This window comes from Aspergillus sydowii, assembly GCF_001890705.1.
Source record: "Aspergillus sydowii CBS 593.65 unplaced genomic scaffold ASPSYscaffold_2, whole genome shotgun sequence".
Lineage (NCBI taxonomy): Eukaryota > Fungi > Ascomycota > Eurotiomycetes > Eurotiales > Aspergillaceae > Aspergillus > Aspergillus sydowii.
The window spans coordinates 244505-258558 of NW_024467860.1; the positions used below are offsets into that span (position 1 = coordinate 244505).

At 52.4% G+C, this 14054-nt stretch overlaps 8 protein-coding genes across 8 annotated transcripts; 3 read left to right on the plus strand and 5 right to left on the minus strand.

The window, feature by feature from the left end:
- The first annotated feature begins 21 nt into the window (after positions 1-21).
- ASPSYDRAFT_586269 (uncharacterized protein) lies at positions 22-511 on the plus strand. Its single transcript, XM_040849565.1, has one exon. The coding sequence runs from the start codon at positions 182-184 to the stop codon at positions 470-472; it is 291 nt and encodes a 96-aa protein (XP_040705578.1). The 5' UTR covers positions 22-181; the 3' UTR covers positions 473-511.
- On the minus strand, positions 352-1623 carry ASPSYDRAFT_40312 (uncharacterized protein). Its single transcript, XM_040846062.1, has 3 exons — positions 1185-1623; positions 713-1115; positions 352-626 (listed from the first exon to the last, which is right to left on the minus strand). The coding sequence occupies exons 1-3, from the start codon at positions 1185-1187 to the stop codon at positions 481-483; spliced, it is 552 nt and encodes a 183-aa protein (XP_040705579.1). The 5' UTR covers positions 1188-1623; the 3' UTR covers positions 352-480.
- Positions 1624-2050: 427 nt separating this feature from the next.
- On the minus strand, positions 2051-2704 carry ASPSYDRAFT_85475 (retropepsin-like aspartic protease; the record flags this gene model as incomplete). Its single annotated transcript, XM_040851528.1, has 1 exon — positions 2051-2704. One exon carries the CDS (start codon positions 2702-2704, stop codon positions 2051-2053), a length of 654 nt encoding a protein of 217 aa, XP_040705580.1.
- Positions 2705-5520: 2816 nt separating this feature from the next.
- Positions 5521-6845, plus strand: ASPSYDRAFT_586381 (uncharacterized protein). The gene is made up of 3 exons (XM_040849569.1): positions 5521-5651; positions 5722-5862; positions 5916-6845. Exons 1-3 carry the CDS (start codon positions 5622-5624, stop codon positions 6735-6737), a joined length of 993 nt encoding a protein of 330 aa, XP_040705581.1. The 5' UTR covers positions 5521-5621; the 3' UTR covers positions 6738-6845.
- Positions 6846-6953: 108 nt separating this feature from the next.
- Positions 6954-8678, minus strand: ASPSYDRAFT_27441 (GIY-YIG nuclease family protein; the record flags this gene model as incomplete). The annotated part of the gene is made up of 1 exon (XM_040844395.1): positions 6954-8678. The coding sequence occupies one exon, from the start codon at positions 8676-8678 to the stop codon at positions 6954-6956; it is 1725 nt and encodes a 574-aa protein (XP_040705582.1).
- A 716-nt stretch (positions 8679-9394) lies between these two features.
- ASPSYDRAFT_40318 (uncharacterized protein) lies at positions 9395-11383 on the minus strand. The gene has a single exon (XM_040846063.1). It carries the CDS (start codon positions 11311-11313, stop codon positions 9454-9456), a length of 1860 nt encoding a protein of 619 aa, XP_040705583.1. The 5' UTR covers positions 11314-11383; the 3' UTR covers positions 9395-9453.
- A 182-nt stretch (positions 11384-11565) lies between these two features.
- On the plus strand, positions 11566-13674 carry ASPSYDRAFT_40319 (MDR family MFS transporter). The gene is made up of 4 exons (XM_040846064.1): positions 11566-11795; positions 11854-12623; positions 12685-13058; positions 13135-13674. Exons 1-4 carry the CDS (start codon positions 11622-11624, stop codon positions 13464-13466), a joined length of 1650 nt encoding a protein of 549 aa, XP_040705584.1. The 5' UTR covers positions 11566-11621; the 3' UTR covers positions 13467-13674.
- On the minus strand, positions 13640-13993 carry ASPSYDRAFT_27444 (uncharacterized protein; the record flags this gene model as incomplete). Its single annotated transcript, XM_040844396.1, has 1 exon — positions 13640-13993. One exon carries the CDS (start codon positions 13991-13993, stop codon positions 13640-13642), a length of 354 nt encoding a protein of 117 aa, XP_040705585.1.
- Positions 13994-14054: the final 61 nt, after the last annotated feature.

The window sequence follows — 14054 nt, forward strand, 5'->3', positions numbered from 1 at the left end:
TGAGGAGGCTGGCAAGTATAGATGTTTGCGGCTCTTTTCCTGGACCGGAGCGTGGGGTTGGGCTGACGTGGCAGCGAGATGCTCCGGTCGAACGGAGGATGCTGGAGGGAGAAGCGATATCCCTGTTGATTGGCAATTGGCATGCGTTCAGGCCCCCAAGTCACAGGAAGGGAAAACATGGATGAGGGAGGCGAAAGACTGCGCGAGAGGCAGGGGTTTTCAAAGGATGCACTATCCGGAGCTGAGCCAACTACAAACAGCCTGGAGGATGCAGCCTTGTCCGAGGCAGACTCCATTATTGAATGCGAGTCAGCGCTATTCTGCTGACACGGTCCAGCTTACATGCACCAGCGGCATAGTCTACGTCATTATATTCTGGATTTGTAGATGGCTTTGTACAACTGTCAGATTCCGCGCACCCTATGACTACTACCAGGTTGCCCGACTCTGGCCTTGCAGGTACCCATACTGATACCGGCATCATCTCGGTTGCTTGTTACTTGCAGACTGTGTCTGGTTTGCGCTTCGCTCCTTCTTGATCCTTTCAGATTCAGCATCGGCCTGTTGAGCCTTCTCTCGACCTGTTTTGCCTTTCTCTTCCGATCTCTTGTCGAATTTCTTCGGGTCTAGAAAGCAACCACATATTAGCTCACTGGTCTCTTTACCGATTTCTCAGAAGGGGAGAGAACGAAAAGCATGGATATGTACCCACCATTCCCCTTGTCAAGACAGGTTGGAGCCACATGCTTGGACGTATCATTCAGGAAAAGCCTATCCGCCGAGGCCTTCCCAAGAACAATGCCATCTCGGCCCATGGTATGCCTCTCCTGAGTCTCGATAATGTAAAAGTCAAGGTTCTCGGATCGCCATCCTCCAGGGGCCTTTGTGCACAGGCAGACCTTGCGTCGCGCGGTATAAGTGACACCTCCAGAACCTGCGAGGGTCTTGGTCACATCCAGATCGCGTGGTATCACCTCCAGTACAGCCCGTATCTGGCTGAAGCGGCTTCCTGAGATTGCGTTGTCGCTGAGGGTTTGTTCGATGACAGCCTTCAGGGTTACGTGCCCTCCTTGCCCTGTGTAGTTGCTGACGTTGATTTCCGCGTGGTTGGATCCCTGGAGTATAGCTTTATGGTTAATGCATGCCCATCGAACAGCATTTGCTGGTATAGCATGGCAACGTACCATGTTGGATATCTTTCTTTTTCTTTCGCGGGAGTAAAAATCGTAGATGGTCAACGGTCTGCGGTCTAAGGAGTCTCCTGTATCACAGTTTCACTCTGTGGTTTCCCGTGCCATGGACGGCGACACGACACCACGGTGCTTTCATATCTGCGGCCAGATTCAGCGTTGGGTATTGAGGCCTTGTTGAGCCTCATTGACACTGGCGGTCAGTCCATCATGTTCACGGAGGATAGGTAGCGTATGCAGGTTGGTGGTATCATAGTGGTTTGTTTGCTTCAGATTGGATCATATCTCGGGATGGTGAGTTAGATCAAATAGCAAGGGCCCCGTTGGCATCATAGAATCCTTGCAGTTCAGAGAGTTGAGTGTGAAGGGTTCTACCTCAAGCGCAAGGCTGTCAATGGTGAGTGGTGAGGGGAGAACAGTCTCTGCAGGCCACGATGGTAAAATGTCAGCTGGTCTTTCGTCATTGTGCAACATTATGCATCTGTAATAAGTCTTAAATTACCTGGCACACCCCACGGGGCGCGTGAAGTCTCCGTGCTGGAGTGTCCAACCACCGAGGTCTGCATTGGCAGCGAATAGCAGCATGCGACTACGCGCCCTGGTTCGTATCCTCGCGATATCACTGTAGATCGTACCAAGTCGAGCTGCGGGGTCAATTATAACAAGGAATGTCGCATCTGGAACCAGGGACTATTTCCCATGGTGGCCATTTCACTTCTATAGTATGTACAGCGTGTCTCCCACTCCGACGTATGAGCACTTGGGCTTCCCCGACACGCAAAACCAAGCAAATCATATCAAACAGCCCCAACTCCCCGCCATTGAAAACAAAAAGAAAGAAAAAGGGCCTGGTCTGCTCATCACTTCATGAGTTGCCGTTCTGTATTCCAGCGTTGACTTTCAATGTAATGCCGCTCAAGGTCGCTGCCGGGCCTCAACAGATCATACCTGAGGATGGTTTCACTCCCTACCAAGACATCGAACCTGTCCATGTCGGTTACATAGAAGTCAGATCTGTAAGTCTTGGACCCCCATTTGAGGCGCCATTCGACTCCCCGAGCAATGCCTAAAATCTCGACCTTCCCTGGTCCTAGGGTGCGCAAAGCCATGTCGTCGACGCGGTCCAGAGTCCCACGGCCCTCGTTCAGTCTCTTCCACACGCTGTAGCTCATCAGATCCATCCTATCGCACTGGGTGTCGAAGGTCACTGTCGCCAGCCGTTGTTGGGCGGGTTCGTCTCCGTCAAGCCGCATCACGACGTCGAACCCCAGGGTTATATCGTTTCCCTTCCCCTTGCCCTTGCCCTTGCCCTTTTGCTTCCGCTGGGAGCCGCGAGGAACAAGAACAAGGACGAGCTTTGCTATCCTTGAAAGCACCGCCCAGACCCGCGCTGTGCTATCGCCGCCGTCGTCTGGTTGCTTAGGGGCGGATCGTTCGGCTGAATCGGTATCAGACTCCGGGTCGAGCCCGGGTTTACTCTTTCGGTTACGAACCCAGAGACGCCGGAGATTCATGACGGCGAATTTGCTGGTATTCATACTTTGGTCGACAAGGCTACCTAGGGGTTGGGGCAGGTTCAGGGAGAGTCAGTGGAAGGGTAGGATGGTTCTAAGGGAAGGATAGCTGTGGGAGGGTCGACGTGCAAGAGGATGTGGAAGATGGGCAGCAGTGGACGGGAGGTGGTTAGATGGGTCCTTGAGATGGACACGGGCGAGGGCTATTCTGCGAGAGCGAGGATAGTGTGGTTGCTGGTTAGCTGTAGAGTCGACAATTGTAGAGGGATAGTATTACGGGAGGGCGGCCCACGGAGTCTTCGCCACGACGTTGAGCGTTGAGTGACGAGGAGGATCTGTAGGCAAAGGTGTACCAGGCGCAAGGCATAAACCAAGCAGGTGAGCTTGCTTTCCTTCCTATGCCCTTTTGCCTGGGTGAAATAGCTATGGTGGGGTCATTCCAGGACCAGCACCAGCACATTTTCAGACTAGGACGGAAAACGCCTGGCGATTGTACCGGTTCGTCAGCACCGCCTCGTCCGTAGCAGCGTTCATTAGCTAGCACTGTCTGGTATATCAGACCATCAAATGGCAGAGCTTCACTCCGAAGATTGAGGCCAAGTACACAATGTTGATTGCAAGCCCGGGCGTATGTTAGGCGAACTCGGCAATGGGGACGGGGTCATAGTCGACTTTGAATGAACCCATTGCTTGTAACCGATCCAGTTATCATACCCTTCAACTGCGTCATTTCGTAGGGCATCGGAATCTCCACAACCGTTGTTCACGTCTGGACTCGGAATACAGTAATGTGCCGTGAATGACTTCATATGGCCCAGATCTAAAACTCGCAGATCCGTCCAAGGGCGCGGTAAATACCGCCATAAGAGTAGATAGAAGCGTCCTCGCGTCAGTGCGGGCTTTCTACGTCGATGGCCTGGGCTTCTCTGTCCACCTCAGCACAGCCACACTCTTCCACTGCGCAAAGCGAGTTACTTTCCTATCGGCAGGACGTACGCCCATTGATCCTGGATGGATGTCACGAGTGTTTGAGGGCTAGTCTACAGTACCAAAGCCCAGACTAGCCTCGACACTCCGACGCCCAGCTGAGGGGCAGGGCCTCGCGGAGCCTTTGCTGACGGCTTTCCCGCCTGGTGTTGGATGCTTTTGCCGACAGCGCAATGTATATGGCTTTGAAAGTAGAGGTTTTCAATATCTGAAAGTAGGATAGTTCTATTCAACATCTTCCCGTACGGTCGCTTTTATATTCTTGAACCGGTGATGTGAGAGCCATTTCTATTAGTTGTTTACCCAAAATCTGACATGTGAAGGACTGGCTGGGTGGCATCCACAGACATTGCAGTCTGACACAGGCCACACGTTTCTCAGATGACGCAATATATTTGCCCTAAATTTGAGCGATCATGGCCGGGCGTATGGATTGACGAATCCCACGGTCACAATTCTTGCAACGCTGAGGCCCAACAGCTTGTTGATATATTTTCATTCCCAGCTACAACGACTAATCCAGGACGACGCAATGATATCGACCAGCAATATCCTCCATCTCGTTTGCAAGTCCGTCCCCTTCCAAAAATACTTCCAGCACTTCGGAATCCCCTTCATCCGCAGCTCGGTTATCTGATGCCATCACCCAATGACTATGCTGCTCCAGCTGCACCCTGGCAATATCCTGCGTACCCAGCACAGCCTATATTATCGCGGACAAGCATATGATTGACATTGAAAGAGGCATCCCTGAAGAAACTGGAGTCTAATATCGAGAAGCAGTAGAACAAGATCGAATTATCAATGTTGTCATGGACGTGTATGGGCATTGGTATCTACCAAAGTCAGAATATTTCAATGTTCTGGCACGCTTTTATTCACAGCTTTCCAGTTCTGCATGTTAGAGAGATAACACGGAAATAGGAATACCAGATGTATGCCTAACCCAGGTATACCTTGACAGGTTGTCAGCTCGCCAGGTCAATGGAGTTTCTGCACAGCCCTGCTGCCCCACTGTATCCGTACACTAAACCTCTTGACACATCCACGGAAACCAAGGGTCTCGCAATAACAACGAGACCAAAGCACATGTAGATTTGACTATTGTATCTCTCTACTCACAGTGTCCTGTTCTCCAATCAAGTACTTATTCAGTGGGATATGGTAGCGGCGGTTGACAGCTCTCCAGCTCCACTGTACAGCCTCAACAAACTAAATAGTAAATTCAGTAATTCACTCGTTAGTTGTGGGGGGCAAGAAGATGGCGAAGCTTAAATACAGAATCTCCATTCTCCAACTATCCCTCCCCCGTCATTCTTCTTAATGTCTTCTACACCCCGTAAAAGAGTCTCCACGAGCTGCACAAACTGCCGCGTTGTAAAACGGCGGGTAAGCGCTCCCATTTTTCACTTCTTCAAAGGCTGACCCTAGTATAGTGCGACAAGCAGCGCCCCTCCTGTGCGTAATGTGTCCGTCTGCGCCAGCAATGTCCTGGATACCGGGACGACTGGGAACTTGTCTTCCGGGACTAAACCAACAATACAATAGACCGGGCGACGAAGAGAATCGACCATAATCGTCGCAGAATTGAGCCCAAATCACTCGTCCAACGTATCGATCAGTCACTTTCGAACGTCTCGGCTTACCCCAGGAAATTGCCCCCGGGTCGATGATGGGCAGCCAAATGCTCGCCTTCTATCTCAACAACTACTTCCCATCCAGGGTTAAACCCATTTGTTCTCTGGACTTGTCGTATACCATCATATCGGGCATCTATATGCTACCTCAGAAAACAATAATGTTGGAAAAAGCCGGCTCTGCTTTGGCTGTGTTTTTATCGGCAAGGTCCATCAGGATAATGCACTCCTCCGATATGGGCTTTGGCTTTACAACCAGGCAATTCATGATATGTCGAAATCCCTGAGGATGAATGCTTACAGCGACGACATTGTGTATACATGTACGCTATTTGGACAGATTGAGGTACGAGCCCCCCGTGAATAGATGCAAGTTAAGCTGATAAAAGCTAGACACACCACTGCCCGGACTCGCTCACTAAATGGTATGCGCATATCGATGGGTTAAGCGCAATCATGCAATATTACCGTCCGAAGCAGATCAGCTCTCCGATAATAGCTGCGATCTATGACCAGCACCAAAAGTTCAAAGTGGTATGGCGCGCCGCTCTGCTTGTCTGTTTACAAATTAACTAATGGTATCGTAGTTACTTTCGCGATTAATGCACCTATCCGAGCCCATAATCTCATGGCTGCGAGAGCCGGGAGAAGGACTGCTCCGTGATTTAATCCAGCTTCTTACAGATCTATCCTGTCTTGCCAGCTTTGCTGATGCTGATTCCCCCGACCAGCAAGACTATCAATCATTTCTCGCTGAATGTCTGGCCCTTGAAAAGCGACACATAGCCTTTTACCTTAAAATAAAGGGGGCTGGAGACCCTCCCGTATATGCCCGCGGCGAACTAAAAGCAAAAATCCCCGACACAGACGATCTCTTCGGCCCCGCATACAAATTCGACTCCGTCGGACAGGCAAACCTGTATATCTTCCTCTGGACCTCCCTATCCTGTCTTTATCCACTGATCCAGCGACTCCGCATCCTCGCCAATGCGGACACACCGGAATATTTACAAACGGACCATCCTTCTCCTTCCCACAATACTGTCCACCACCTCACCGTTTTCTACATCAGCAAAGCCCTCCGCTGCCTCCCCTACTGCACGCAATCCGGGATGAACTCGTGGTCCATCTTCTACGGTATTATCGTCGCAGGTCAGGCCGCGCGCGTATTCAGCCATATCAGCGATTGGGAGCGGTTCCTGTGGGCGCAGGAGGTTGTGCAGTACTGCGCACGCTGCGGGTTTGATCTCGCGGCGCGGTTGTATGAGACGTGGTGGGAGTATTGGGCTGTGCCGGAAAGACGGAATTTTTATAGGCTGCCTTATCATAGGGAGTTGGCTAGAAGTAAGGAGTATCATGTCCCACAACAGCAGAGGCTGCAGGGGCTGATACAGGGCGGGGGACTTTAATGCGAGGATAGTTGAGTCTTTGGTGCTTATAGTTGTCGCCTAAGGCGAGGCTATGGACGACGTAACTGAAGGATATGGGAGCTAGATAGCATACCTCATAATTCCCACCAAAATAGATGTCGTGTATATATATCGATTCTAAGAGTCGACACCAAGTCAGAGCCCCCTCCGCTGATTTGGATTGCCTTTGGCACTGGTAATAGCGAATTGTTGGGTCTAAGCGACGGTCTTCCGACGTGTCGAGGAGCGTTTTGGCTTGGGTTTACGTGTAGGCATAGGCGCAGGTGTGCTTATGGGCGCAAGTGATGGCGTACTGAGTTGTGCAATATTGTCCATATGCCGCTTTCGGAGCACCCATCTGATTCCCCCATTCCCTAATTCAACCGGCTCGTATGGACGTCCTCGCATCCAATTCACCCACTTCTGTACAACGGATATAGCCAAGCTCACGTCGACTTCAAACCATTCAACGTGCCTCCCGCCGCACTTCCCACATCTGGGCTCCTCCCTTCGATATCTCGCCAGCTCGGCGTGGACGAGTTGCTCAACTCGCAAACGGTGAGGAACGGGTTCCAGATCTGCTTGGCCAGAAGGAAAGTACTTCTCTGGCTTTCTCCCGCATTGCTTCGACCATTCGCTCATTCGCTTCTCGACGTCCTTGGTGTATCCTATCTTCACATGTCCAAAGCCCCCAGGGTACCAAAAGACGTATATGAAACCTGTCTCTGTGCTATCCGTAGGCGCCAGCGGACGAGTGAGATATTTTCGTAGCTCTGTCTGGATGGGCATCTTGGAGCGTGCTGCATCATGCGGTTGGAAGACTTGTGGAGGGACAAGCCCCCCAGACGGCGACAGTTTATTAACTTGAGATCTGCCTGTTCTTGGGTATTGAGAATCCACTACATGAGCCATCGGATCATCACTACCAAGGAGTTTTCCTAGCCATCTCGTAAGTACTAGTAGCGATCCAGGTTGGGATCTCGATGATGGCCCTTCTCGCAACTGAGGGAACTGCCTTCTCGCAACGGTCTGATGCACATGGCATAGGACGACACCCAGAAACTCGTTTATTCTTTCCTGAATAGCATCAACTCCACAACGGTGAAGGTTGGCGAGCTGGCTACGAATTGTAGGAATGTCGGTTCTTCGAATTTTGTTCCTGCATCGCCTATCGTGGCTCGTAGCTGTTGCGATACATGACAAGCTGTCCTGGATAAGGAGATCGCAGGCCGAAACCGGGAGAAGCTTGGCTAGTGGGCCTTGAACATCCCATTCATCCTTGTATTCGTTCGCAGCATCTGTGTTATCGATCGAGTCTCCAAGTGTTGAGAGATATGAATAATCAGCCGGCGCAGGTTCCTGCTCACTCCTAATCTCAGACTGGGACATCGCTGTCCTTGCCGTTCCATATATTCTATTATCTGCGAATCGAAAATCCACGACGAAGCTGAAGGATCGGCGTCGCGTGGTTTGCAGGTCGCTTGAGGCAGGTGGTTCATGTCGGTCTCTGACGGTCTGGTTGTATGTTTCAAGAAGATTTAGTTTTGCGACATGGCCGTTCTCCTCCTTAATCACTGTCGTTGTTGATCTGGTTAAACGATTCGACTTCCGTCGAAGACATGTGGCACTTATGGACTTTCCTGCAGAGACACCTGTTGAGACGTCTAGTTCTTCCTTGAGCGACCCATCTACAGTCTCAGTATCCTCAACCTTGATGGATGGAATGGACACCTCGTTTAGGTTGTCTCCTTCCATACCCGGTGCTGGAGACCAGTCGGACTCCGTATCGTCACTGGAGACTGATTCGTTAGGGCTGAATATCGAACTCGCCCGGGATTCTAGCGAAGAGCGTAGGGAATCCGACTCTGGGGAGTCCTCGTCATCATTCTTTAGATGCAGAGTTCCCTGCTCGGGAGTCCGAGGATCTTCTGCTTCTGCCATGGTACGATAGAATAGCAAAGAAGTCGCCTGCGTGATGGTAGCTTTCAAGACTCTCTGCGGCGAAGGCGACCGATCTGGGCGCTTATAACCCACGATCTATCTAGTAAGGCAGATTCCCAGCATTCCAGCGGCACAGCAGCCTCCATTCCACGGACAGCGGACTCTTACTTATTTTAGATCGCCATGCGGTCATATGGCACGGCTTTAGCGCCGGTCGTTCAACCCTTGCTCACACCATTCTGCGAGTAGGTACTGATGCCAGTGTTGCAGTCGCCGAACTGAGGCTGTCTGCGCGAATAACCCCATTGCCAATATAAGTGGTCCTATTGATAGAATAGTATATGCGGATACTTTTTCTTGCCTTTGTCATTAGAATAATACCTCCCATCCACAACGGTCAGACGTTTCCGTACGCGCCATGGAAAAAGCAAAGATGCAACTGGTTTCGCTGGGTGGGCGCAGCTGAGCAGGGATTGTGCTTGCTGCCTGGAACTCGAGAATGCTGGTCCTATAGTTTTGTACCCATTTAAACCTGAAATGGACTGAGTGGTTACGCAATGGCCCCCATGATCAGTATTCAATAGTAATTTTTTAATCGCTTTTATAACAGCCACAACAAGGATTTTGGCCCAAGCGCCTTGCAAATTTGGCAGCCCCCGGTCTGCCCTAGGTACTGCTTAGACCACAACTTGTAGAGATATACTGTGAACAAAGTAATGATATGTCCGCGACGCATTCTACATACAAATCTAGAATCATCAAGTGTCCTATCTGGTCATGCCTCTTCTGCTCGCATAAAAGTATCCAAAAATCCCAGATCCAAGTCTTGAAATATCCCATCTTCACCCGGTATCATACCCGGGTATTCGAAGAGTTGCATGGGATCAGAAGAGAGGACTTCGCTCCCCAGTGACACCGCGGCTTGAATGACACCGAAATACGGTATATAAACCTGTTTATCATCGTCTCTACCAGATTGGGTCAGTTCGACTTCGTTCTCGGGATCTTGTACACGGACACCCTGCGCACTGGCCAGATCTCCATCGGCCGCTTTGGCCTCGATATCCAGCAACCGGCGTAAGAGGCGCGCACTCTGTGCACTGAGCGGGTCGGCATTGAGTCTGTCGAGGTCCTCCATGTGTTCCTGCACCTGTTCGATCATAGCACGGTCTCCCAGTGACTGAGCAGCAAGGAAGTGCTCAGCCTGCGGGGCGAGATACCGATCCAGATGCGCAAGCAGCAGAGTCATAGCAGCCATCAGGGCCGTAAAGTCAATAGTACGGCAGGTAAAAGCAACCCGGTTCCACCGGCGCAGCATGATGAAACGGGTCAGGATCTCGCGGGAGGCATTGACGCAGGTAATCTGGGAGTACTCGTACCTGCGCTCCTTTGAGTGGCGCAGCAGGTATGGAAGGTGCAGCTGGTTGAGGAGATTGTAGTGGCAAAGCTGTGCGGATAGACGCCTCATGTCCCAGAACAGGGTGTCTTTCTGTTTCTCGCTGTTGAGGTTCGGGGTTAGCCACCACCGGCTGGGGAGGGTTCGTGTCAGTCGATGGAGCTGGCGATCGAGATCTTGTGTTAGGGCATAATCGGACAGTGCAGAAGCGTTGTTACGCTCTAGGATTTGCGACATAATGACACAGTGCTGGCGCTCCAGACGGCCAGCATCAGTATCCTGAGCTAACATGGCGTCAAAAGCCATACTGCGATCCAGTGTGCCTTCAGGCATACCGAGCAGGAGACACATCTGGCGATCATAAAAGACGAGGCGGAACCACATAAAGTGCGGATAGGCCTTGGTATCCGGATGGAGGACCTGGTACTGCAATCGTGCCCCAGACTGGTGAAAGCCCATGGACTGGGCCACAGCCATGGCTCGACGAGCGGTCATCCAGCTGCGACGGAGGTATCCGCAATTGGCCTCGTACAGACTCTGGATCATGATGCACTCCAGAAATTCGACGCTGCCGACGAACTGGTCCCGCGTGGTGACGAGGCTGATGGCCGTCTCGGCCAGTCGGTCGCGCAGGACGTGGGCAGGCTCGGAGAGAGACCTGATCTCGTCGTGCAGATCGGGGTGCAAGTGCTGCAGGAAGCTGGCTAGATGCAGCATGTGTCGGGCAATGAGCACAGGATGGGCATTGGGGTCTGGGATGGAGAGCTGGTCGCCGTATGCACGCAGGCCATCGCGATCGAGAATGCTGTACGGCGTCGTCAAAATCTCATGAAAGGGGACGGAATGATGACTGCTGGCCGAGGCGATGCGCTCGGTATCCTTCTGGGATGGCAAGGCGTTGTACAAAGTCTGCGATAGGCCTTGTCCTGGGGGAGGCAGAGATGATTGAGGGTGCGGCTGCTGGTCAATGCTCGTGGAGTTCAAGACCTGGTCCAGTCGAGACTCAACTCTGCGCAAACGATTCCGCAGCTGGCGAGTGCTTTCTTTAGGAGCAGAGACCTGATCCGGGAACTCCTGGCTCACACACTGCGTCCACCGGTGGTGGCATCCAACGCAGACAGCGTCGTCCGGGCGCTCGAAGACGCACTTCATCTTGCGGCGCTTGCATTCCCAGCAGCTGCGTGTGCCCCGGCGCAGTTTCTTGCGCTGGGGGCCGTCGAGGGGTGCGGTGCGGTCCATGGCAAGATGAGGGAGATGGATGGAGTCGGTCCTTCAGTGAGATGCCATCATGCCACTTTTAATCCTCCGCGGTATTACCATTCGTCCGCCGTATGTAATTAAAGCGGTATTGTAATTGAGATGTCGCAGGATTCTGGCCCCTGCAGGCTTCCTCCGCCGCACCGGCGGTCGAACATCTACACATAGTCCACGCACCAACAGTTAGCCATGTTAACCCCGTTAAACCCCCTGAGATTCGCTGGCATATATATACTGCTGGTGTCAATGGATTGCTACAACCATCCACCACCCCACTGACCAGACTCACAATGTCAGCCCAGTCTGAGACCGGCCATGCGCTATCCATCACCACCAATGCACTTGATAAAAATCTTGATAGAGATCATGGAGGCGAGAAGGACCTCGAGTACGCGACGCCTTTACGCTTGATTATCATTATGTGCACGCTGAGTCTCAGCACGCTCATCGCCGCCTTGGATCTGGTAATCCCCAGTCAAGCACCAGACAAACAGCACAAGACACCAGCACTAACAGTGCCAGGGAATCGTTGCAACTGCCATTCCCAAGATCACCAGCGACTTCCACGCCCTCGACCATATCGGCTGGTACAGCGGGGCCTGTTTCCTGCTTGTCGGCACCACCTCGGCCCCCTGGGGCAAGATGTACAAGTACTTCTCTGCCACCTACACCTATATGGCTGCCTTGGCTCTGTATTTAATCGGCAGTATCGTGGCAGCTGCCGCTCCAAACAGCATTTCTCTGATCATTGGACGTGCTCTACAGGGCTGGGGCTGCGCAGGGACTCTAGGCGGCTCCGTACTGATAATCAACTTCACGGCCGAGCCCAAGGTGCGTCCGCTACTGATCGGCCTGTGGATGGGCGTGTTTATGATCGCAACCACCATTGGGCCTTTACTCGGCGGCGTCTTTACCAGCGAGGTAACCTGGCGCTGGTGCTTCTGGGTGAATCTCCCCGTCGGCGGCACGGCCATTGTCCTTCAGTTCCTCTTCCTGCGTATGCCGAAGCACGTCAAGCCCACGCCTGCTACCTGGACTGAGATCCTCCTCCATCTCGACCTCCCCGGGTGGACACTGCTTTTCACCTCGGTCATCTGCTTCCTCTTAGCCATGGAATGGGGCGGGCTGGCGAAGACATGGAGCGACGGCTCCGTAATCGCCACCTTGACGTTGTGGGTAGCATTATCTATTGCATTCATAATCGTCGAATGGTTCCAAGGCGACTACGCCATAATGCCGCTCCGGATGCTAAAGCCGCGAACCTCCTGGTCGCATCTTCTATACGCATGGATGTACGTACCAACCTAACCCTATGTTCCCCTTTCGACCTAGCTGACCAGCTGTCTCCGACAGTGCCAACCTAGCCAACTTCCAAATCCTTTTCTACCTCCCCATCTACTTCCAATCCGTCCACGGCACATCCGCGATAATGAGCGGCGTGTACAGCCTCCCCTTCATGGCCTTCTACACCCTCGGCGCAATCATAAGCGGGATTCTAGTCGGGAAGACCCGCCTGCTGCAGCCGATTGAATTCGGCAGCGGACTTATCGCCGTGCTAGGCGCAGCCCTCATCTACTGCATTGACATCGGTACCCCGAAGGCGTGGTGGATCGGGGCACAAGTCCCGTTTGGACTGGGGATTGGGCTGGGGAATCAGGTTCCCGTTACGGCGTTGCAGGGCTTTGCGACGCCCGAGACTGTGGCTGCCACTATGGGGGTTGCTTTTAGTGAGATACCCCTTGACTTCGCTGGTTGCAGAGATGCTTGCTTGCTTGCTAATGCATGTTGCGTGGTGCTGTGTAGTGTGCCAATCCATAAGCGGCGCGTACTTCGTCTCAGCCGGGAACTCGCTCTTCAACAACATCATGCTACAGAGGCTATCCGTGACAGCTCCCCACCTCAGCCCGTCGCAGATTCTATACATGGGCGTAACGGAGCTGAAGAATGTCTTCCGCGGGGAAGAGCTGGCGCTGATTCGGCAGGCTTATATGGTTGGGATCAAAGATGTTTTTGCGTTTGCGTTGGCGGGGACGGTTGCTAGTGTTGTTGTGGCGCTGGTTGTTCCGTTTGAGAGGTTGCCGGGTCATGAGGACAAGATGGCGGAGGATAGGGAGGCTGCTGGTAAGAGTGGTTGAATGGGTTGAATGGTAGAAGTGAGTATAAAGTGAGGATGCTGGGAGCTGAATGGGACTACGGAGTGGACGAGTAGACAGTCATTGCTAGAAGTGAGAGAAATGTTTTGATACGGCGCAAGACATTCGGTAGCTGCGGGGATATAAAGGGATATAGATCTGTTCTAGACATCGAGCTATAGAAGTAAAGAATAGACCTTTACCACGACGTCGCCCAGATGGATATCCGTCGATGGAGATGGGAGGCCGCCACCGATACCGACCATGAGTCCGAAGCGGATTGATCGAAACGTGTACAGCATTTGTTCCGCTACGACAGCTGCAGAAACAGTCCCGTAGATGCCCGAGGGAAGGCATGCGATGGCGACATTGTGTCCAGCAATTTCCCCAAGCACATATGTGTTGTGATCGTCTTGAGATTGCTGGAGTCCAGGGTGGACTTTGTCTAACATAGCTCTGGCAGCGGCCATCTCCAGTGGCAGGGCACAGATCCATCCGATGGTATACTCATTATGCCACCATGTGGGCATCTTGGTTTCATTGTTGATAGACTTGGTGGAGCTGACAAGCTGAGCAGGCTACCGCAGTTAT